At 43.3% G+C, this 18,849-nt stretch overlaps 1 protein-coding gene across 6 annotated transcripts in view; it reads right to left on the minus strand.

The window, feature by feature from the left end:
* Window positions 1-579: 579 nt before the first annotated feature.
* The window catches only part of TNFAIP8 (TNF alpha induced protein 8), a 46,448-nt gene continuing 28,178 nt past the window's right edge, over window positions 580-18,849 (minus strand). For 2 of the 6 annotated variants that reach the window (XM_048931417.1, XM_048931416.1), the window contains exon 2: window positions 580-2,385. In XM_048931417.1, the coding sequence (XP_048787374.1) occupies window positions 1,820-2,385 (566 nt within the window). In that variant the 3' untranslated portion in view covers window positions 580-1,819. Of the gene's footprint in view, window positions 2,386-3,839; window positions 4,119-12,495; window positions 12,627-13,010; window positions 13,312-17,153; window positions 17,271-18,849 lie in introns of those variants that run through there. The other 4 variants (XM_048931421.1, XM_048931415.1, XM_048931419.1 and 1 more) reach the window with 4 other exon arrangements.

Raw genomic sequence — 18,849 nt, forward strand, 5'->3', positions numbered from 1 at the left:
GTTATCTCAGAGTTTTGATACTTAAAGTCATTATTTATTTATACTGCAGGAAAAATAAAAGGACTGCAAAACAGATCAGCTTAAGTGCTATGCCATGCTATTTATGAAAGCAAGTCTTTGGAAATCCAGTATCGTATTTCCTTATGTTGTTGTAGCCCTTCTGGGGTAGGACTTCTGGTATGCTAACGTGCAATGTGTTTACTACTTCAGTAAAACAGGAGGGACAGACCTTAACTGACACCTCTTCTCAAACTTTGAGGCACCATTCTTACATCATTTCCATGTTACTCCAGCCAAGCAGTGCGGTATATTAATCAGCTCTCCCTCTTGTATTCTAATGACTTGTACAGAAGGAGTTTGTGCTCTGAACACACATTTCTCTGGCAAATCTCTAGTGCCTTTCTGGGGATATTCAAAGCCTAGTGACTGAGTGGATAGGATTTAAAGTTAACTCTGCATTCTGAAAATTGACAAGTGATGCTGAAGCAATATGTCAGAAACTGCAATGTTCTGGTTGCCTGCACGCTTCGAGTACTTTCTTTGTAACTCAAATTGCAACAGGAGGGAAAAAAAAAAACCATGAAAAGTTCAGAGTGCAAATATTCTTTGGTTTACTCATTAAAACAAAAAGACACAGCAAACAGCAAAAAACTGGCAATTAAATAAAATGCAAATTCTTTATATGCTTCCTAACAAAAGTCTTCAGGTGTTTGAAATGTATTAACTTCATACTTTTAAGTACATTACAGTGTACAGAAAGTCACATTTATTCACCCCAAGGGCCAGGCAGGGAGAAGATGAGGGAGGAAGAGGAAGAATGAAAGGTAGGAGGGGAGGTGAGAGTAGAAATTGATTCAAGATGTCACTCCTCCAGTAGTTCAAGAGCATCCAACCCCAAAATGATTTGTTTCTAGATACACTGTAAACAAAGCAAACTGGCTTGGAATTTATTTTTCAGATCATTAAGATTTGTGAATGTACATAAGCCCGATGCACAAAATAAGCTGACCTGCACCTCTGCTGAAAGAATTATGCCACACTAGCAGGATTCTAACAATCTAAAGGAATTGCAAAAGTAAATCACTGTGTTTCACCTTACAGTTTCACATGCCTGTACTGCAGGTTTTGTCTAGCGCACAGTTTTCCCCCACTCAGGCTACTTCACTGTAGCTTATTGTTCCTGAAACAATCAAAGGAAACAAAGCATCTGGGTACATCTGCAGGAATCACCTGATTGCTTTTCAGACATTACTGAGCTGCAGATACACCAACCAGTTCAGACGCTGTGACAGCATCACTGGTGTTATGCAAAACTGAATATTTTGCAAGAGCAAACTAGGAAGCTGTGATCTGTGCAGACTGCATTAAAGAATACAACTGAATCAGATATAAATGTTACAAATAAGTTGAAGAAATTATAGAGTGTACCACAACACCATGTTACCAGCATTACTGGACTCTGATGGTTTATAAATATGTATGTAAATGTCTGGATTGTCTGACAGCAAGCTAGTTTGTTTTCTGTATCTGTCTTGCACGACCTGTTGTCTATTTGGACCTTTCTATTCTATTCTCTTTATCCAGCTATTCCCACAGGCAAAGCACAGTAAAAGAAGGTAGCGTGCCATCTTTCTTCCAGATGGACTGCAAATAGCAATAGATAGCTCATAAGAAGTAATCAGTTTAACAAAGATTATTTTGAAATATCTGTCACAATATAAAAGAAAAAATCCCCATTTTCATGCTCCCTTATTCCTTCATAAATCAACAGTGTTCCATCTACAGATAACACACGGGCAGTCAACTTTAGCACAGGGGCTTATATGTTCCCCTCATCTAGCATTCTGTTGACACCATCACAGAGTTTCTGCAAATGAAGTTTATAAGGTCCAAAGGGATTATACAAGGCAGCCAGAAATTCACAATCAGAGAAGTGATCAAACACGTTGTTGACACGTCCGTGCGATTTCGCAGTCAGGTGACGCTGAATGATCTGATGAAGCAGCTCTCTACAGTCATTCAACAGTTTGGACAAGAAATTCCTGTCAAAGGTATAATCCACCTGATGGAAACTGACCACCGTCTTCGCCAGCTGATGAACTTTCTTCTTGAATTTCTCCATCAGTGCAATTTCATCTTGATTAAACTGATTGTTCCTGTAGAGAATTGCCAATTTGAGGACTATTTTGATGAGATTTTTAATGATCTTCTCAGCTTCTTTCTTATTTTGCGTGTACTCCTTCGTCACTCTGTAGAGCTCATCTAAAACATCGCTGCTGGTATCATCTATCAAAGTAGTTGCTATTGACTTGGATACCATTTTCCCAAGGATCTTCTTCTGGGCCTGAATGGCCAAGCTTTTTGAATTGAAGACATCCGTGGCCACTGGGAAGGAAAAAAACAGATAAATATGCAGTCAATACCTCATCACACACATGCTATTTGAGGAGTATTTCCATGTCTGCCCATTCATCTTACTTCTCAGTAATTACAGCAGAAATAATGAAATCTTACTGAGTACAGCTGCAGAAAGATGTGTCAGTCCCTAGTATTCTGTTGTTTTAGGTTTATGCTCTTTTAGATTGTTACGGGATTGAGAAAACTGAAGGAAAAAAAAAAGAACTTGCTCAAAAGTATTTTCTCTATACGGATTGATGGAGTATCTGATTAGGACAATAAACCTACCCTATGCGATTAGATGATCTGTAACTTTTATCTGATTTTCAGCCCTGTTTTTGGCAAATTCCTGCCTGTATTTTGCAGGGGAGCAGCTATGACTGGACACTAATGGGAATAAGAAACCACGAGTAACGACAATTCCCAGTGCTTTTCCATTAGAAATGCTAATTCCCTGTGTCTACTACTGTACATCTCCCTCCTTCACATTTCATGCAATCAGTGCACTTCAGATCCCACATATGTTCTATGTAGCACACGTCATGTAAACAAAAATCCTGGTCAGTATGGGGATTCTCTGAGTGCAGTCCGAGGCTGCTGGTTTTCAGAGCAGTAAGTGCATGCAGTACGTACACATAAGTTCATCCGTGTCTTATGCTGACTGGGGAAACAGCCACAAAGGATGGGTTAATGGTTTCCCACCACACTTTGTAATGCCACCTCATTAAGGAATCCTTTTGTGAACATTTCAGTAGATCCCAGAACGCATTTCAACCTTCAAAACTATCAAATCCACGCTTATTTGCACCTCCTGTACAGCTCAGGGACAGACCACTGCCTTCCTGCAGCCCCAGCAGGCCCAGCTTCAGCCATTCACATGTATTTCACATACCTAAAGTTTACTTTGTAAACACAGGGTCTGAAAACGCTTTCTTTTTTTGTTTTTCTTCTCTTCTTCTAATGAAAACAAACTCTGCAGACGCCAAACAGAGAATCCTTGAATTCTAAAACAGTTTCTTTTTGACTGTTTGTGCTTGGGCAATCGGGTGGGCTCCACCCAGGAAGGGAAAGGAGGCTGTCCTCCAGGCCAAGCAGACACAAGCTCCTACTTCTTCTCCAACCTTAACTGAAAGTATTTGATAACTGCAACTCCTTTATTAAAGGGTGAGCAATACAGCCCTAGCCAGCTGCTTCTTCCCTGTGTGATTACACGTTTTCTAATTTAATGGGAGAATGCACGAGTTTCACACTTCAGCATCTCAGTCAATCAAAAAAAGACCTGCAGGCTGCTTTTGTTCCCTAAGCACATTTTTCCTCACCACCTTTGCCAGAAAGAACGAACACACCTTTTGCAGCCAAACACTTCAGTCAAGCTGAGTTTAAACAGAACGCTCACAGGACTCCTGCACACAAGCTTCCTCTTAAGAACAGCAATTACTTACTTGTTCTGCAAATGGAACTGCAATTGTCAATGTGGACGGCGCTATCCGAGGAAAAACAACTCTTATTTCCTCTGCTAAACGTAGCACATGCTTTATCACACCCTTTGCAGTCAGAAATGATCACGGAGCAGACACACTTTCCTCCCTCTCTCCATATCAGCCACTCTTCTCAGCCACCTTTCTCGTCCGCCCGAAGCGCTTCATTTTACTTTGGCACCTCAGAATGCAAAAATATGTCTCAGTGGTTTCACTTCCTCTAACAGAGAGCTGGAAGGAAGTTGCAGTGCTGAGCAAGCAGCACGGCACTGCTACCACTAACAGGGAGCCGGGTGGGTGGGGGGAGAGCAGCCCAGCACGAGGTGACGGCTATGGCCTTGGTGCTGCCCTACAGGTCGCTGTGTGTGCACTGAGGGTGCACCTATGGCATGGGCCTTGCTGCAGTAAGGTCACCTCCCTCCTGGCTGGCAGCTGGGCAGGTCATCTCACTAAATTTAAGCATCTCACGGGCTGCTTTTCTCATGACTTCCCTGAAACTCCTCTGGGAGGCTGCCCTGTGAGGTGGAGGTGTCCCTCTGCACCGGAGGGCAGAGCAGACCCAAGGGGGAAACACAGGACCTTAGGGATGACAGGGACATCAGAGGAGCAAACAACTTTCTAGAGACCATCTTCTGCAAAGCTGAGAGCTTTGTCATTACAGAGCTCAATTTTTTTGCAAACAACAGTATTTATGCTTGACATCAGCTATTTGGTGAACAAAGAAATACTGCATATGGAGCATTCCAAACGTGTTTTCCTCCAAACATATCACTTCTTCCCCCCTTTCCCTCCCTCCCCCCCTCCCTTTAAAACCATGCTGTAAATGTGAACTTTTAATGAAAATGAAGAATTCCATCTTAATGAGCTCTCAGGAGCCCGGTGTGAAAGCACTAAGGAGGCTGTCACAGCACGATGCTCATTCTCTCCTGATGTGGAGGGCAGTATTTCTCCCTCTGTATTGTGGCAAATAGCTATTACCAAACACCCTATTTCTCAACTTATTTATGCTTAAAAGAAAACATATTAAAAGAAACAACAACAACATAGAATCAGATGACTTCACTGCTTTAAGCCAAGATAGAATTTATTTTTTTCCCATAAGATAACAAGAAAGTGTAGATGCAATGGTGCCAGCAGATAGGTTCTGTGTACTCAATCTCATGCATATTGACAATGAACGCTTAGTCACTGAATGTCTGTAAGCTTGCTGTCATAAGGATAGATATTTAAAAAAATAACAAAACCACCCAACAAAGACTTCCAGTGAACCCTGCTAAATGCCATGGGCAAGTTCAGGATCTGAACTTTCTGACATGGGTTGCATTTCTGATTTATGTACTCAGCATGCTGGTGTGCAGAATTTGACTGCAGAGCTGTTACGCAGTCACGTGAGACTGCTTTCACTTTAATGGCTGGCGGGGCACATCCAGCACTAATACTCTGTCAGCTCCAGAAAGCACAGGAGACTTTGGGTGAGGAACACAGGACACTTCCAGGAGAAAAGAGACGTAGCAGAAAAGCAACAGCACCTACCGAGCACTTCAAGCACCATTTGAAAGACAACACCACACAGTTTTGAGAAATGTGGCAAGTGATTTCCTGCCTGGCTTCCTGTGCGGACAAGCATGCTTGCCTCTGCACAGGCTGCAGCTGAAGCAAGAAGCCCATGCACAGAACAGCAGCAGCATGCCCCACGGCGGAGCACTGCTTCCCCAGATGCCAAGCTGGATACACAGCCCTATATTTTCCAAGTATGTGTGACCATCAGTGATGGTCCTCCAAAGTCCCAGAACTGTTGAGACACTGGGGACAGAAAAAGTAGCAACTTTTCCTCTGTCTTCATGATCTTCCTATTTAATTTAATTCATAACTTGAGAGTACTGCAATGCCAGAACAAGAAGAAAAGGAAAGACCCACTTTCCAGTTGCAGAAGCACACACTTCAGAAAACAGAAAACAAATTTTCTTGGTGCTTTTTTTTTTTGTTTGTTTGTTTGTTTTCAATAAGGAGGTGAGAAGAACCACCAAAATAACAAAGAACCTGCAGGTTAAAGTCAGGCAGTGCTGCAGGAAGGATGCTATTACCAACAAAAACGTATGTGCAGTACTGCAGTCCCACGAGAGCAGTCTATGCCAGCAAGTTATTCCGGTTATGCCTGTGCTTCCCAGAGCCACCCTGTGCTGCACACGACACATTCTGAAGCTGATGCAGAAATTCAAAAAGCCTTCTTGAAAGTTTTTTTTTTCCCTCCTAGTCTCTGTATGTACTTTAAATCATAGGTCAGACATTAGAACAGGCTGCCAAGAGATGCTGTGGATGCCCCCCCTCCCTGGAAGCACTCAAGGCCAGGCTGGATGGGGCTGTGAGCAACCTGCTCTCAAGGGAGGTGTTCCTGTCTATAGCAGGGGGTTGGTACTGGGTGATCTTAAAGGTCCCTTCCAACCCAAACCATTCTATGATTCTATGAATAGTTTTGCTTTAGTAAGAAAAAATTGTATTAACCTCTGATGACTGCTACAGAGGCATATTTTAAACCTTACTGGATATGAAACCGAGAACAACTCAGCAGTCACAGGGAGCAGAGCCCTTTCGCTCCTTCGCCACCACGTGCCATCCCTGCTGGAATGTACCGACAGGTGCTGAGGGATTAGATTTCGGCTTTCGGCCTTTTTAAGGCTACATTGAGTTCCTCCATATCTACACTTAATAGCGATAGTGCACAAATCTTTCCATGTGAAATAAAGCACAGTCGAGGTCATTCCTTCAAAACAAGCAAATGGCGCGCAGATAAACAAGGGATATCCAGCTGCTTTTCAAACCATGCCAACAACGAGAATGTCTCATTAGCAAAACAAAACCTTAGCTGTAGGCACAGGATATAGAGCTGAATGCGAGAGGAAAATCACAATGACAGGCAGACCAAGGGAACTCTAAACGCATGAAGAGACTTAGAGTTTTATCCAGGAGAAGAGAAAAAAGAGGAAGTTAAAGACACATGTAGGAAAAAACACGATGCACTGATACCTGCCCACAAGGTAGAGAGAAGACAACAATCTGGCCCGAGAGGAACAGGGAAAATAATTGCTAAGAACAAGCAGCAACTTCGCAGTCAAAATGCAAACAGCGAGTATTTTGAATAGTATGTAAAGAAAGCCACAGCAGAAGACAGTTCAAATGAGAGAAAGGTCTGAGAGTCTTTCACTGACTGTGCAAATAATAGCGCTTTTCCTGTATTTCTAGTTCCATTCCTCTGTTGTTGTCGGCGTCGGCCTGTGCTCCACTGTCTGCATCCTACAGACAGGATGGCATTCCACTGGCACCTCTTCTGCACTGGGAGAGATATAAATTATGCAGGTTGTGTCAGAAGTGATGCTTCCTATTGACTTCCATGGAAGTGACAACAGATACAAAGAGCACAATGACACCGTTTGACAGAAGAAAGTCTCACCTACAAAGCACTATTTTTCAACACAGTCACCAGCATCAGCTATGATTTTCACCAGTGATGAGCAAGAGCCCACACGTCACACTGATAACAGTCTGCACCAGTGGAGGTGACACACTGTCACTGTCATCACCACCGAAACGCACCATCCACTGCCCCAGTGTGCTCATGTCCATGGCAAGGTCTCCATTAAGCTTTGACGAGTGTCGGTGAGCACCATTTTTTTCCAAATGAAGGAGTACAGGCACAGCCCTTTGCTTTATCTGCATGTCCATGTCAGACACCATTCTGTCAGACTCCCCTTTGCTGCCATCTGTCACACGGCAACAGCCTGGAACGGGAAGGTTCAGCCCCTGCTGCCATCCCACCAACATCCACTTGTGAGATCATGGGCAAATATTGTCAAAAGGAGGCATTACTTTCAGAGCAGCCCTCATGTACTGCAGCGTCAGAACAAAATACAGATTCTATTGGTATGCAGATAAGACTGGCTGATTGTTCTTTACTAAACTGTATAGTTAAAAAACACTGATCCTGAGTTCAGCAACAAGTAAGGAAAAAGGTTTCCAAGAAACCTTCCACATTGTGTGTCTGATTCTCTCTGCACTGTACCTGCAGAACACAATTTGTGAAGACTCCTAGTTCTCCAAACAAAACCTGCCACGGCATTGCAGGGCTCTCTGCATTTCACTTTTGGCCAGCCAAGCACTAGAAACCAGCACCCAAACACAACTATGACAGGGAATCATAGAATCACAGAATGGCCTGGGTTGAAAAACAGGGACCACAGTGATTGTCTACTTTCAAATCCCTTATTACATGCAGGGTCAACCACTAGAACCAACTAAAGAAACTGAACCAAACCAAACTTCAAACCCCAACCAAGACAGGGAATGTTATGAAGAAAAGAAAAATTGATAACAAAGTCACCAATGTAGAATACAAAACAGGTTTCCCAGTTTCTCCCTTCATCACCTAGAACAAGATTGTGCCAAATGAGGGCAAGTTGGAGGTCTGTGCTGATGCCGTGCCAGTCTGCTGGCAGACACAGGTGCATCATTAATCACACACATTTTTTCTGCTCAGAACTCATTACAGAGGTGTGTCTACAGAATACAAATTGCACATATGCTTTTAAAAGTAAACAACTCACACAACAAAGAAAGGGGCAGAACGAGAGAAAAACTGAAAAGCAGCAACTTTTGTACCTCCCGCAGTAAAAATAATGTTAGTAGCAGTACATATAAAACTAACTGTAAGGTTGGAGAGATTTATCAACACCATAACTTTCAGTATAAGCACTCCAATTTCTCACAAAGTCACACACAGCAACGGTTGCTACTAACCCACTGTACGCCTACTGCATAAACACTGGAATTATAAGCGTCCAGTCAAGGAACAAAGGTGAAAATTTCATCCTTAAAGATGAACATTGATTTCAAACGGATCACAAAGCATGTCAGGTCATTTTTAACCTTCTACTTATTTTATTGAATGTAACGCATGGGAAATTATGAGTTCTGTTGAAAAAGTAGCATAAAAGGTAGTAGTTTTTTCATGCCTCTCTATGAAAGGCTGGCTCTTACCACAGATCATAAAACAATTGGAAAAAAAATCACTTCAGAAGGTTGAGAAAATACTTGGAATATAGATTTCATCTGTTTTAATTATTAGCCAAATGTGTTTATAACTACTCTAAACGAGGGAGAAAAAGCAATACTCTTCTCAGAAAGCAATATTTAAATAACCCAATGAACACTAAAACCAAACTCATCATGTTTGATAGAAGGCTTGACCAAATGGTAATTGTTACTAATGAAAGCAATCATGGATGAATTCAGTCTGAAGGTAGGAATGGCTACATTGCTGTCCAGGTTCTTCCTTACAATATCACTGGCTCATGGATTACAAAAATATTTCTTAGAGCCTGTTTGTTCAGACAGCTCCTGAACTTTGAAATGCCACTGTCAAAGTACTGCAGCTTTTCTGAATGCAGGTGAACTCCTGGAAATTGAAAAAAAAAGAAAAAAAAAAAAAAGAATTTTAAAACAGAATGCCATCCTCCTGTCAGTGGAATATTGTGTCCAGTTTTCTCCTGCCTAGCTTCTCTGCTAGAGGAACTGACATTGAAGCCTATCCAAGGAGGCATGATCAGGGAACTGTGTTGGGCTTGCTCAGCCTGAAGAAGCTAACAGGACAGCTGACTAGTAGATCCATCTTGTTACTGAGGGGTTATGGGGGGCGTGCAGCCAGGTTCCTCTTGGAGATGCACAGAAGAGCAAGGGGCAACAGACGCATTGCAGCAGAAGAAATCTTCACTTGATGTCAGGAATAAATTCTTCACAGAGGGAGCAGTCAATATTGGAGCTAAAGAAGCTGTGGGAGCCACACTCCTGAAGATGCCAATAGCTTGACTGCACACAAATAGCCTACACAGCTTCAGCTAACTTCAAGTTTGGATCTGGCTTCAAAGCTGTCTCTGCTTTGAGTGGGAGATCGTGCCAGATGACCTCCAAAAGCTCCCCGCAGCCTGTCTTTGCTTCTCCCCGCTGATGCCCTCTCTTCAAGGAATGGCACCTTATTCACAATTAAAACACTTAAGGCCTGCAGTTCACTATGGATTAAAAGGTTTGATTGCGTAAGCATAATTATCCTAATTATCTTTCTCAAGGCAACCTAGCATTCAGCCCAGCAACTGCAGCTAAATGATTAACCTGTTCAGAGTTTCAGTGGTTCCCTAAGGCAGCCTTCCACCCACAGCTAGTGCTTGTGCCCCAGCCTCTATTCACATCACCACCTCACTCACCCACTGGCCTGCACTGCACAGGGAATGGTATGTGGAATGTGAAGACATGCCAAGCGCTCTGCAGGAGACAGCTGCTCAGTGTAGACCCCATACGTCATGCACAGTAGAAAAATACCGGTAGAAGAGGCAATGGGAGTCACAGAATCATAGAATCACCAAGGTTGGAAAAGACCTCTAAGATCATCCAACCGTCTGCCTACCACTAAGTCTCCATCTAATCTGTCTGCAGATAGCTTATCTCAAAGATTACCCTGCCTGGGTCAGGAAAACAAAGCCAGCGTTCTTTCTAAGTGCTCTGACTGGGAGTGGCAAGTGCCTACATGAAGATGTAGCTGCAGAAGCTATATTACAAACCACAGAAATTTACCTGTGTCCTCAAGTTGCTTTTATCAGGCTTCCTGTACCTTGCTTCGTTAATTGTACACACCTCCAAACTACATTAGAAACCTTACGTTAAAATGATTTTGACTTGAGTGGGCACTTGACATATCTACTCCAAATTTCTCACCATTTCTCCTTCTCTCAGGTGCTAACTTCCTGCTTTTAACTGCACCCATCTACACCTCTGGCAGTGTTCTCCTGGGAAGTTTGTGGTACCACATTACAGCGTCCAGATGACAATTACTCCTTCTCTTTTTTTCATAAACTTCATTTTTTTTTTTCCCATTCCTATCTTCCCAACATTAAATTCAAGACTAAATATTCTTACCTTTATGTTGTATTGATTGTAAGTTGTAATGACCTACAGAAATGATGATACAAAATTCCAAACTGTTAATGTGCGTTGCTCTTATTTACAGAACTGCACACACGATATTTAAGGCACCAGTAATCTCCTAAATGTCATCTGCAGCAGGCAATTTATCTATGCAACAAAAATCGTCAACTGACTGATGCACATCTCTGACGCATCTGCCAGTGTCCAGATGGTTCCTCCTGCTTTTGCTCGCAAACATTAAAATAACATTTTCCCTGAACTTTTCTTCTCCTTTTACTCTCTAGTGCGTAGCAGACAAAATACAGCACTTTCACTGCTAGCTCTGGCCTTGAAATTTACAGAATATGGCAAAACACATACTTTACAATCACCTGAACACAGCCTGCATCCCTTGCTGTAGTCACAGAACTTTACCTATTAATCCCCTGGAGAGGCCTCGCAATTCATGGGCAAATCAGGACTTCTCTTTAAAGAGACCTTCAGTTTTGCACCCACATGAACTATCAACCACCCACTGTCACAGTTAGTTTAAAAAAAAAAGCACAAGCTCTACTCTTAATGAGGTAGAGACAACTGAAGAATTCTGAAAGTCTATTTCATGCTGCATGCACTAAACCACCACACAGACTGTATTTTTCAGTGTTGTGATCAGTGTTATCTTTCACATCATGTTCAATCTCACGAGGCAAAAGCAGTGTAAGAACTTTATCACTACAAATTCACCTGTTAGTTCTAGTTTTATCCACTGGAATTATCCACTATGCCCAAAACCCTCTTTTCTCATGCTTCTCAATTATTCCTTTAGAGATGGGAATGAGTTACCAGGAATGCATTTACTGACTGACTGAAAACCCTTCTCCCCGGTATCTTCACCTCATCTTTCCATAACATTTATTTATGTTTTTACATTCAACTCCAGCCTATTAAAATCACAGTGCAGAAAACCCCAAGTATTTTCCCAGCTGAAAGTAGCTAACCAAGAAGTTATTCCTCCTCTCCCATCTCAGCCACTTGCTCTAAATCCTTTCTTCCCAGCACGGAGATCCTGTCATCTCAATCTGTACCACAGCAAACAAAATAATAGGCACAGAAAGACACAAATCTTTTCAGCGCATTTTCAGATTCTGAGTCATCTGGGAAGGTAAAAGCTTTCTTTAAAGAGGAAGATTTACATTTCAAGTATAGCCGAGTTGGTAGAATTGTCTGAAGATTCCTGTAAGTAAAGCAGAGGGCTGGTCCTGCTGTGGCACACTTGCTGATCTCCTGTAATACCAAAGGGGAACGTTCACACAGACACATTCTTTCTTACACATTCCCTTTTCAAGCAGCTTGTACAGAGGAATACTTTTTTGCTGTTCCAAAATGTTGCCTTTGAGCTCACCCATTCATTCAATGAGAAAATTGGAGAATTAAATAAGAAAACTGGACATCTTTGTAATCCTCTATTATTAACTGGGTTCTACTACATTATTACCACTAAGTTTGACCCAGTCCAAACCGACAGCAAGAAGACACACTTTCATGCAAGCAAGCAGGCAGAGGTCCCTAATAATGTTTATCTTGAAGCAGGGGAAGTTGTAAGAATGCGAGGGGAAGGCCAGCTGAAATTCTCAAGTTCTTGCTTCCACCACATGCAAAGCGCTTGGATTACCTGCTGCCCGCTGAGCCACACTGGATCCCTATCAGCCTGAGCCTCTGCAAGGACTGCTCACAGTCACCAAACACTGTGGCTCGAGCTGTGCCCTCGGAAACACACACCCAGCCCTACTCCCCTCCGGAACCAGCAGCCTCTGTGGGCAGGAGCTCGGAGGAAGCCCCCTCCTCCCACCCAGCACCACACGCAGCTCTCGGCCCTGCGCTGCTCACAGCCTGGCAGGGAAGCGAGAACCATCTATTCCCAAAACAACGACTTTTCGCTTCCCCCACGGACCACTTCTTCTTTTGTCCAAAGACACAGCACTTCCAAAGTGAAACCTTCCTCTTTCAATACCCTCTGGCCTCAGAAGCGCTGCTTCTGCCACCCAGCAGCGCCGCGCACACCAGGCCATTGCCAGGGCAGGCAGACATCCCGGGCTCTCTGTACGCTGCATTTCTGTGCAGGCAGGGCTGCTGCTCACTTCTCCCTGTCCCCTGTGCACCCAGAAGCTGGCGGGGCCGCTTCCCTACCTTCCCGGGACTCGTCCGCCTCCAGGCTCATGGCGAAATGGGCACCAGATGCTGAGGTGCACCCTGTGGAGCTGCAAGCCAACTTCTTGAAAAATGGAGAAAAAAAAAAAGGGGGAAAGGAAGAAAGAGAAAAAAAAAAGAGGAGGGTTGGGATTTTAAGGGGAAAAGTCTGCGAATTCAGCAAATCAGGGCTCAGCTGCTCAGGAGATTCCGCCCCTTTCGGAGCAAGCACACCAGCCGCCGTCTGGAAAAGCAGCAGCACCTCAACAGAAACTCTCACTTCCCTTGCCAGCAGTTGCTGGTTATGCATTTCAATCTCCCTGGTTTCTAGAAAGGGTGGAGTTTTACTTGTTACAGCTCGCCAGCAGGGTATGAGAAAGCAAGCACAGGGGGCCAAAAAATCCTTTGGCAAGGAACAGCCTTGTCTGTGATTGCAGCAACTGGCTGACAGACAGGGCCCTGCTAACCACGACAGTCACATCTAACTTAAATCAACTGCTTCCAAAGCCTTAACTGCATTTCTACAGCAGCTACTATCTCGAATGTGGCCTTTAGTATCTTCACAGAATCACAGAATGGCCAGGGTTGGAAGGGACCTTAAGGATGATGAAGCTCCAACTCCTTTTCCACATGCCACGCCACCAACCTCCACATTTCATAGCAGCCCAGGCTGCCCAGGGCCCCATGCAACCTGGCCTTGAACACCTCCAGGGATGGACAGGGCATCCACAGCCTCTCTGGGCAGCTGCTCCAGCACCTCACCAGTCTCTCTATAAAGAACTTCCCCCTGACATCCAACCTCAATCTTCTCTCCTTCCTTTTATCCTTAATGACACTAGCTAGCATGGAGTGACTATGTGAATGCTCGCAGGGTGAGGAGCAGCAGCAGAAGCTCGACATTTTTTGCCTTCCATCTGTGCTCAGAGTGTCGCATTAGCCACCCTGAACAGTGCAACGCACCTCTGCTGCCTGGAGAAATCACCTGATGCCTGTGTGATACATGTAATGCCTGTAATACCTACATGCCTGCGTGCATCATTTGTAATACCACACAATGCTGTCGTACAACCCAGCAAGAGAAAGGGTCCTCTGCCACAATTCCACCTCATCACACAACAGGACAGAACATGCACCCGCAGAACAAAAGCAGTGGGAACAATGAGCAAGCTGATTTTCCAAATGGCACTGTCTGCGGTGAAATCACAGCCAGAAGGAACTGTATTTTCCCACTTACTCAATGAATTTATTTTTAGTTTGGTGAATGGGACAAAAGCAGAGTGGAAAGGCTATCTCTGCATCTCTGCTGAGATGACAGCAGAGGTGAGCTTCTCTGCAGAGCCTAGTTAAGATGTACTTCAAGATGAAACTAGAAGGCTCTGAGCCGCACAGAATAGGGGTGCATTCAAAATAATTAAGGAAAAAAAAATTGAATTGCAACATTCATCTGTGCTCATAAAATATGATCTAAGCAGGAAAGGATGGTCTTGCAAATAACAGCACAGCATTGGGAAGGTTGGTCTCAATTCTTCACCCGCAGCATATTTGCTGTGCAGACTAGGGTAAATAAAACTTCAGCAGTGAGCACTTCTCATGCTATTTTGAGTGATTTTATTCACGATAAGGACTGCCTTTTGCCATGTACTTCTCCCATGGCTAAGATCTCAGTTTAAACGCACTTGGCAATGCAGAACCTTTCTTACTGGCATGATGCACAACTCCACATGTCTGCTAGGATCATTCCTCCAGCAGCTAGCTGTCTCCCACAGGTCTCATAGCCTCTGGTGAGGTGCCAAAGGGCAGCAGTTGCACCCTTCAAAGCACAGAGAATGAAAGCAAATGCGAAAGCCCTACATGATACCAAAGAAACAAAATCACTACACTGTCTAAAGAAGCCACATTTTCAATCAAAAAAAGAAAAAATTAAATTACTCCTCCACAAGCTTCCTGACCGCAGCTTTGGGGTAATTACTGGGCAGTAGACTGAAACCACTCAGAAAACCCTAATGGAATAGAGGAGGAACAGGAAGATGCATCATGCTAGTCAAGATGGACTGCAACAGCCTGTGGGGACCTTAGATTAAATCTAAGGGAGTGCTGGCAGAGAGATAGAGTAACCAGAAGATCACCTGGTACCACGAGCCTTCCAGGAGCAGATTTACACAAAAGATGTCCTTCATTATTTTAGATGATGGACAGACATGGAGAGTTAATGAGACTTGTACCTAAAGGTCAACTTCAGCATATTTATGTTTCTGAAATCTCAGAAACGTCAGAGCTGTTGGAACCGATGAGAAAACACTGATGTTTAACTTTAGTTTCTTCCCTACAGGGTCAAGATCACGTCTCCTCACTCAGCTCCATTCCTCACTGAGGAGAATTTAGGGAGGTGATTTTCTGATCTTGTGTTGAACAGTGACTTCTGATGGCAATAGAACCGTAAGGACGTTATCACCTTTAGAGTCTGCACTCTGTGAATAAACTGCAATAAACTTCATTAGAGCACCTGTAGAAGTACCAAACAATATAGATTATTAAAAAGCTAAGCAGAGCCATGCACGAAGTCCTTGCCCAGGTAAGGGATGACACTCTTCTCTCCTGCAGCTGCCACAGACCCTAGGCTGACTTCTAGTCCTCTGGTGAGTGCATAACCTGGAAGCTTGAGAAGCACTGTTTACTCATAAACTCTGCATGTGATACAGAGTGAGCAGTGCAAAACAAGAAGTCTAAAAATAGGATCTGGTAACATAACTAAATTTCATAGGACAGATTGACTTTGGGGGAAAAAAAAAGTAACTTCCTAAAATGAAGGGCTTAAAACTCCTTACAAACCAGGTATTTGGATAGGCACAACTTCTGAAAGGATGGTAGAGTTCCCTGTGGAAAACTGAATCTTTTTTTTGTGTGGCACACATAGAAAATGGATTTTAATTCTAAATTTCAGTGGCTAGCAGTCCAGAAGCCACAAAGTTTGGGAAAGATAGATGGATAGACTGAAGTGCAGTCCTGCATACACTCTCTGCTACAACATTTGTAAATTATGTGCAGATCGTCCCCGTTTCTTATAGTACTAATGTAGAAATACTACATGAGGAACAGTTACTGATCAGCAATTGGTTTACTTAGAAAAATTAACAAAGTTCTGCTAAAAGGCAGCTGTGATAGCACAAAGCCAGCTTAAGCAGGAAAATAAGCAAAATATGCAATAAGCATATTTTACAAGTATTTAAAGTTAATCTTAAAATAACAGTAGACCAAAATCAGCACTGAACGAGATACTGAAGCTCAGTGCTGAAATGTGGAAAGGGACTGCAGTGTGTAGCTTCACAAAAAAGAGGAAGCAGCACCACTGAATTAAAAGCGTCAGGAAGAAGCTTTCAAGAAGCAGCAGCTTCTATGGAAGCAAGAATAAATCTCCTACTGCAAAAGAAAACACAGCACAGTTCTCGAGAAGGAAGTGGTATGGCAGCATTCCACACCTTGTACCCTCATGGATTTATTTTTTTTTAATCTCTCTCTGTTTGATTAATGTAATTCCCATTCTCTGCTGATAACTGCTGTTCTTCCAGAACGCTACGCTAAAGAGCTTGCAAGTCTCTATAACATAAAAATGAGGTCTGTGTCCCACTTCAACTCCCTGCTACAGCCAATAGCCTGTAAACTGTCTATAATTTCTCTTTATGAGCAACTGCATGTCTTTTTGCTGGCTACTGCTGCACACTGGTTTGAAGCCACGTAACAGCACTGATACTGAGGTAGAGGACATCTGGGTATCCTACTCTCACAACAGAAAGAGGAGTACCCTTAAAGAGCTGCACACACAGAACCACAAAGAGGATTCCCATGTGCTATGCCATGCAGCACGACAAAGATCTTATTTTCCAGTAATGGCCAAGGATGAGGTAAATGAGAATGCTGCAAGGAGCACAAGTCCTGCACTACACTGTGGTCCTAAAGCTGTATCGCTGAAAGAAGTGGTAGCTTTCACACTGCTGCTACAAACAACATTTTCTTACCTGCTGCTTGCAAGGTGTGAACTCCAACGTACCACACTTCTAAGGATTACAAAAACTTTGTAAGTTAGCAAGTAAGTCATGCAGTAGCACAAGAGGAAGGATTTTCCTTCTGTAGCTCCAACAAGCTTACCTGTCTCTGATACATGGGTTTCTGGTGATGGTTCTCACTCCCTGCTACTCTTCAAGCATAAAGAATTACTGCCACAGAACACAGACCTTCACATGGGACAGGAACAATGGCTACTGCCCTGAAGTAGGGCAGCATTTACAAAACATACTGAGGAATTATGTGATGCATCCATCACTTTAAATGTGTTTCACCAATACTCAAATAGTATTTCCCAAGCAGAAGTAAGTGCAACAGTGTAAACATTTCTGCAATACCCAGACATGCTGCCCAACACGAATAGGAACAGTACAGTCACGCAGTACCTCAGATAAAAGATATGTGCAATGGGAAAAGGACAACAAATAGTTAACATGGAAAAGCCTGGGTGCCACAGTGCCACGGTATCATTATGAAATTAACCATAACTAGCTTTTCAGCAAGTGTCTGTTAACTTGTAGGTTTTAACAGAAAGGCTTTTTCTAGAAGTTAAAGATGAAAAGTCAAAGAGAAGAAGCAGGCCATTGCCTTGCTCCACTGGTCCCTTCCTGTGTCTTTTACAAGTATTGTTTTCCAGACAGGCAGATTCTCCAGATACAGATTTTCATAAGGGAGATTTCTGATTTTTACCCCTCCTTTGTTAGCACAGAGTGGCAGACGTGCTTTTTGGCACCTCTGAGGAGATCTTGTCGCACACAGCAAGAAGCGTTTGCCTTCCTCAGCACTGCTTATCTCCTGGGATGCAGAAACCAACCCACCTACCAGGTATCCTCCCAGGTGCCAATGAGTGGAGCTCTCACCTGTGGCTGCCCCATAGAGCTGTCATTTGGAAAGCAATGCACACAGATATCACCTGCATACCGCTGCACGTGGCATCGCCTGGCGTGATGGAGCACATGGACATCAGCAGCACTGCAGGCTGGCATCACCTGCGCCCTGGCATGCATGATGGACAAAGACTGCCAAGGATAGAGATTGTTAGACTTCCGGCTGCAGGCTTCATGCAAGCTCCACAGCAAGAATTTGCTCTTCTCTTCATCTTCTCTGCCTTCACGGTTCCTCTCTTGAGTCTTTTTGCCATCAGAGCCAAAGCAACAGTGGCACATGTAAAGCAGTAAGAGGCACGGGATGTCCATCTCCCTCAAACCCAACTTGAATGGGTTTGAGCAGGTCGCCTCAGCATGGGCCAGCCTGCTCTGCTCACAGGTCCATGGGCGAGGTAATCACTCAAACAATGGCTCATGTTCCAAATACATGCAGAATTGTGTTTCTGTTGTGTAATAGTTTCATTAAATAGTGAATTTGATGAATTTGAATTTGATTCATTGAATAGTGAACTAGAGAAAGATGCATATACAAAGTCTTCGACAGTTGCCCTCCTTTCACATCTCCAAGAACAGCAGCACATTTGAAGGAACAAGAAGAGATCAGGGACAGCCTAATACAAGACAAACAGAATAACAAGAGAAAAAGCTGGCTGCAAAATTAAACACTCCCTGAAATACAGAATTCATACTATTCTCTCTGTCTTTCTTCAGACTTCCTTTATGTTGACAGAAAGCAAAACAGCTATACAATAGCCAAATAATTTCTGGAATACAAGAAGGAAGAAAACAGCACTACTCGCTAACTTCTAGATAATTTGTAAGAGTCTTTCCATACAGACAAAATGGTGTGGAATTTTTTTTGCAGAGTTATCATGAAAAATCTTTCAGAGAAC

The sequence above is a fragment of the Lagopus muta genome, chromosome Z, assembly GCF_023343835.1.
Source record: "Lagopus muta isolate bLagMut1 chromosome Z, bLagMut1 primary, whole genome shotgun sequence".
Classification (NCBI taxonomy): Eukaryota; Metazoa; Chordata; class Aves; order Galliformes; family Phasianidae; genus Lagopus; species Lagopus muta.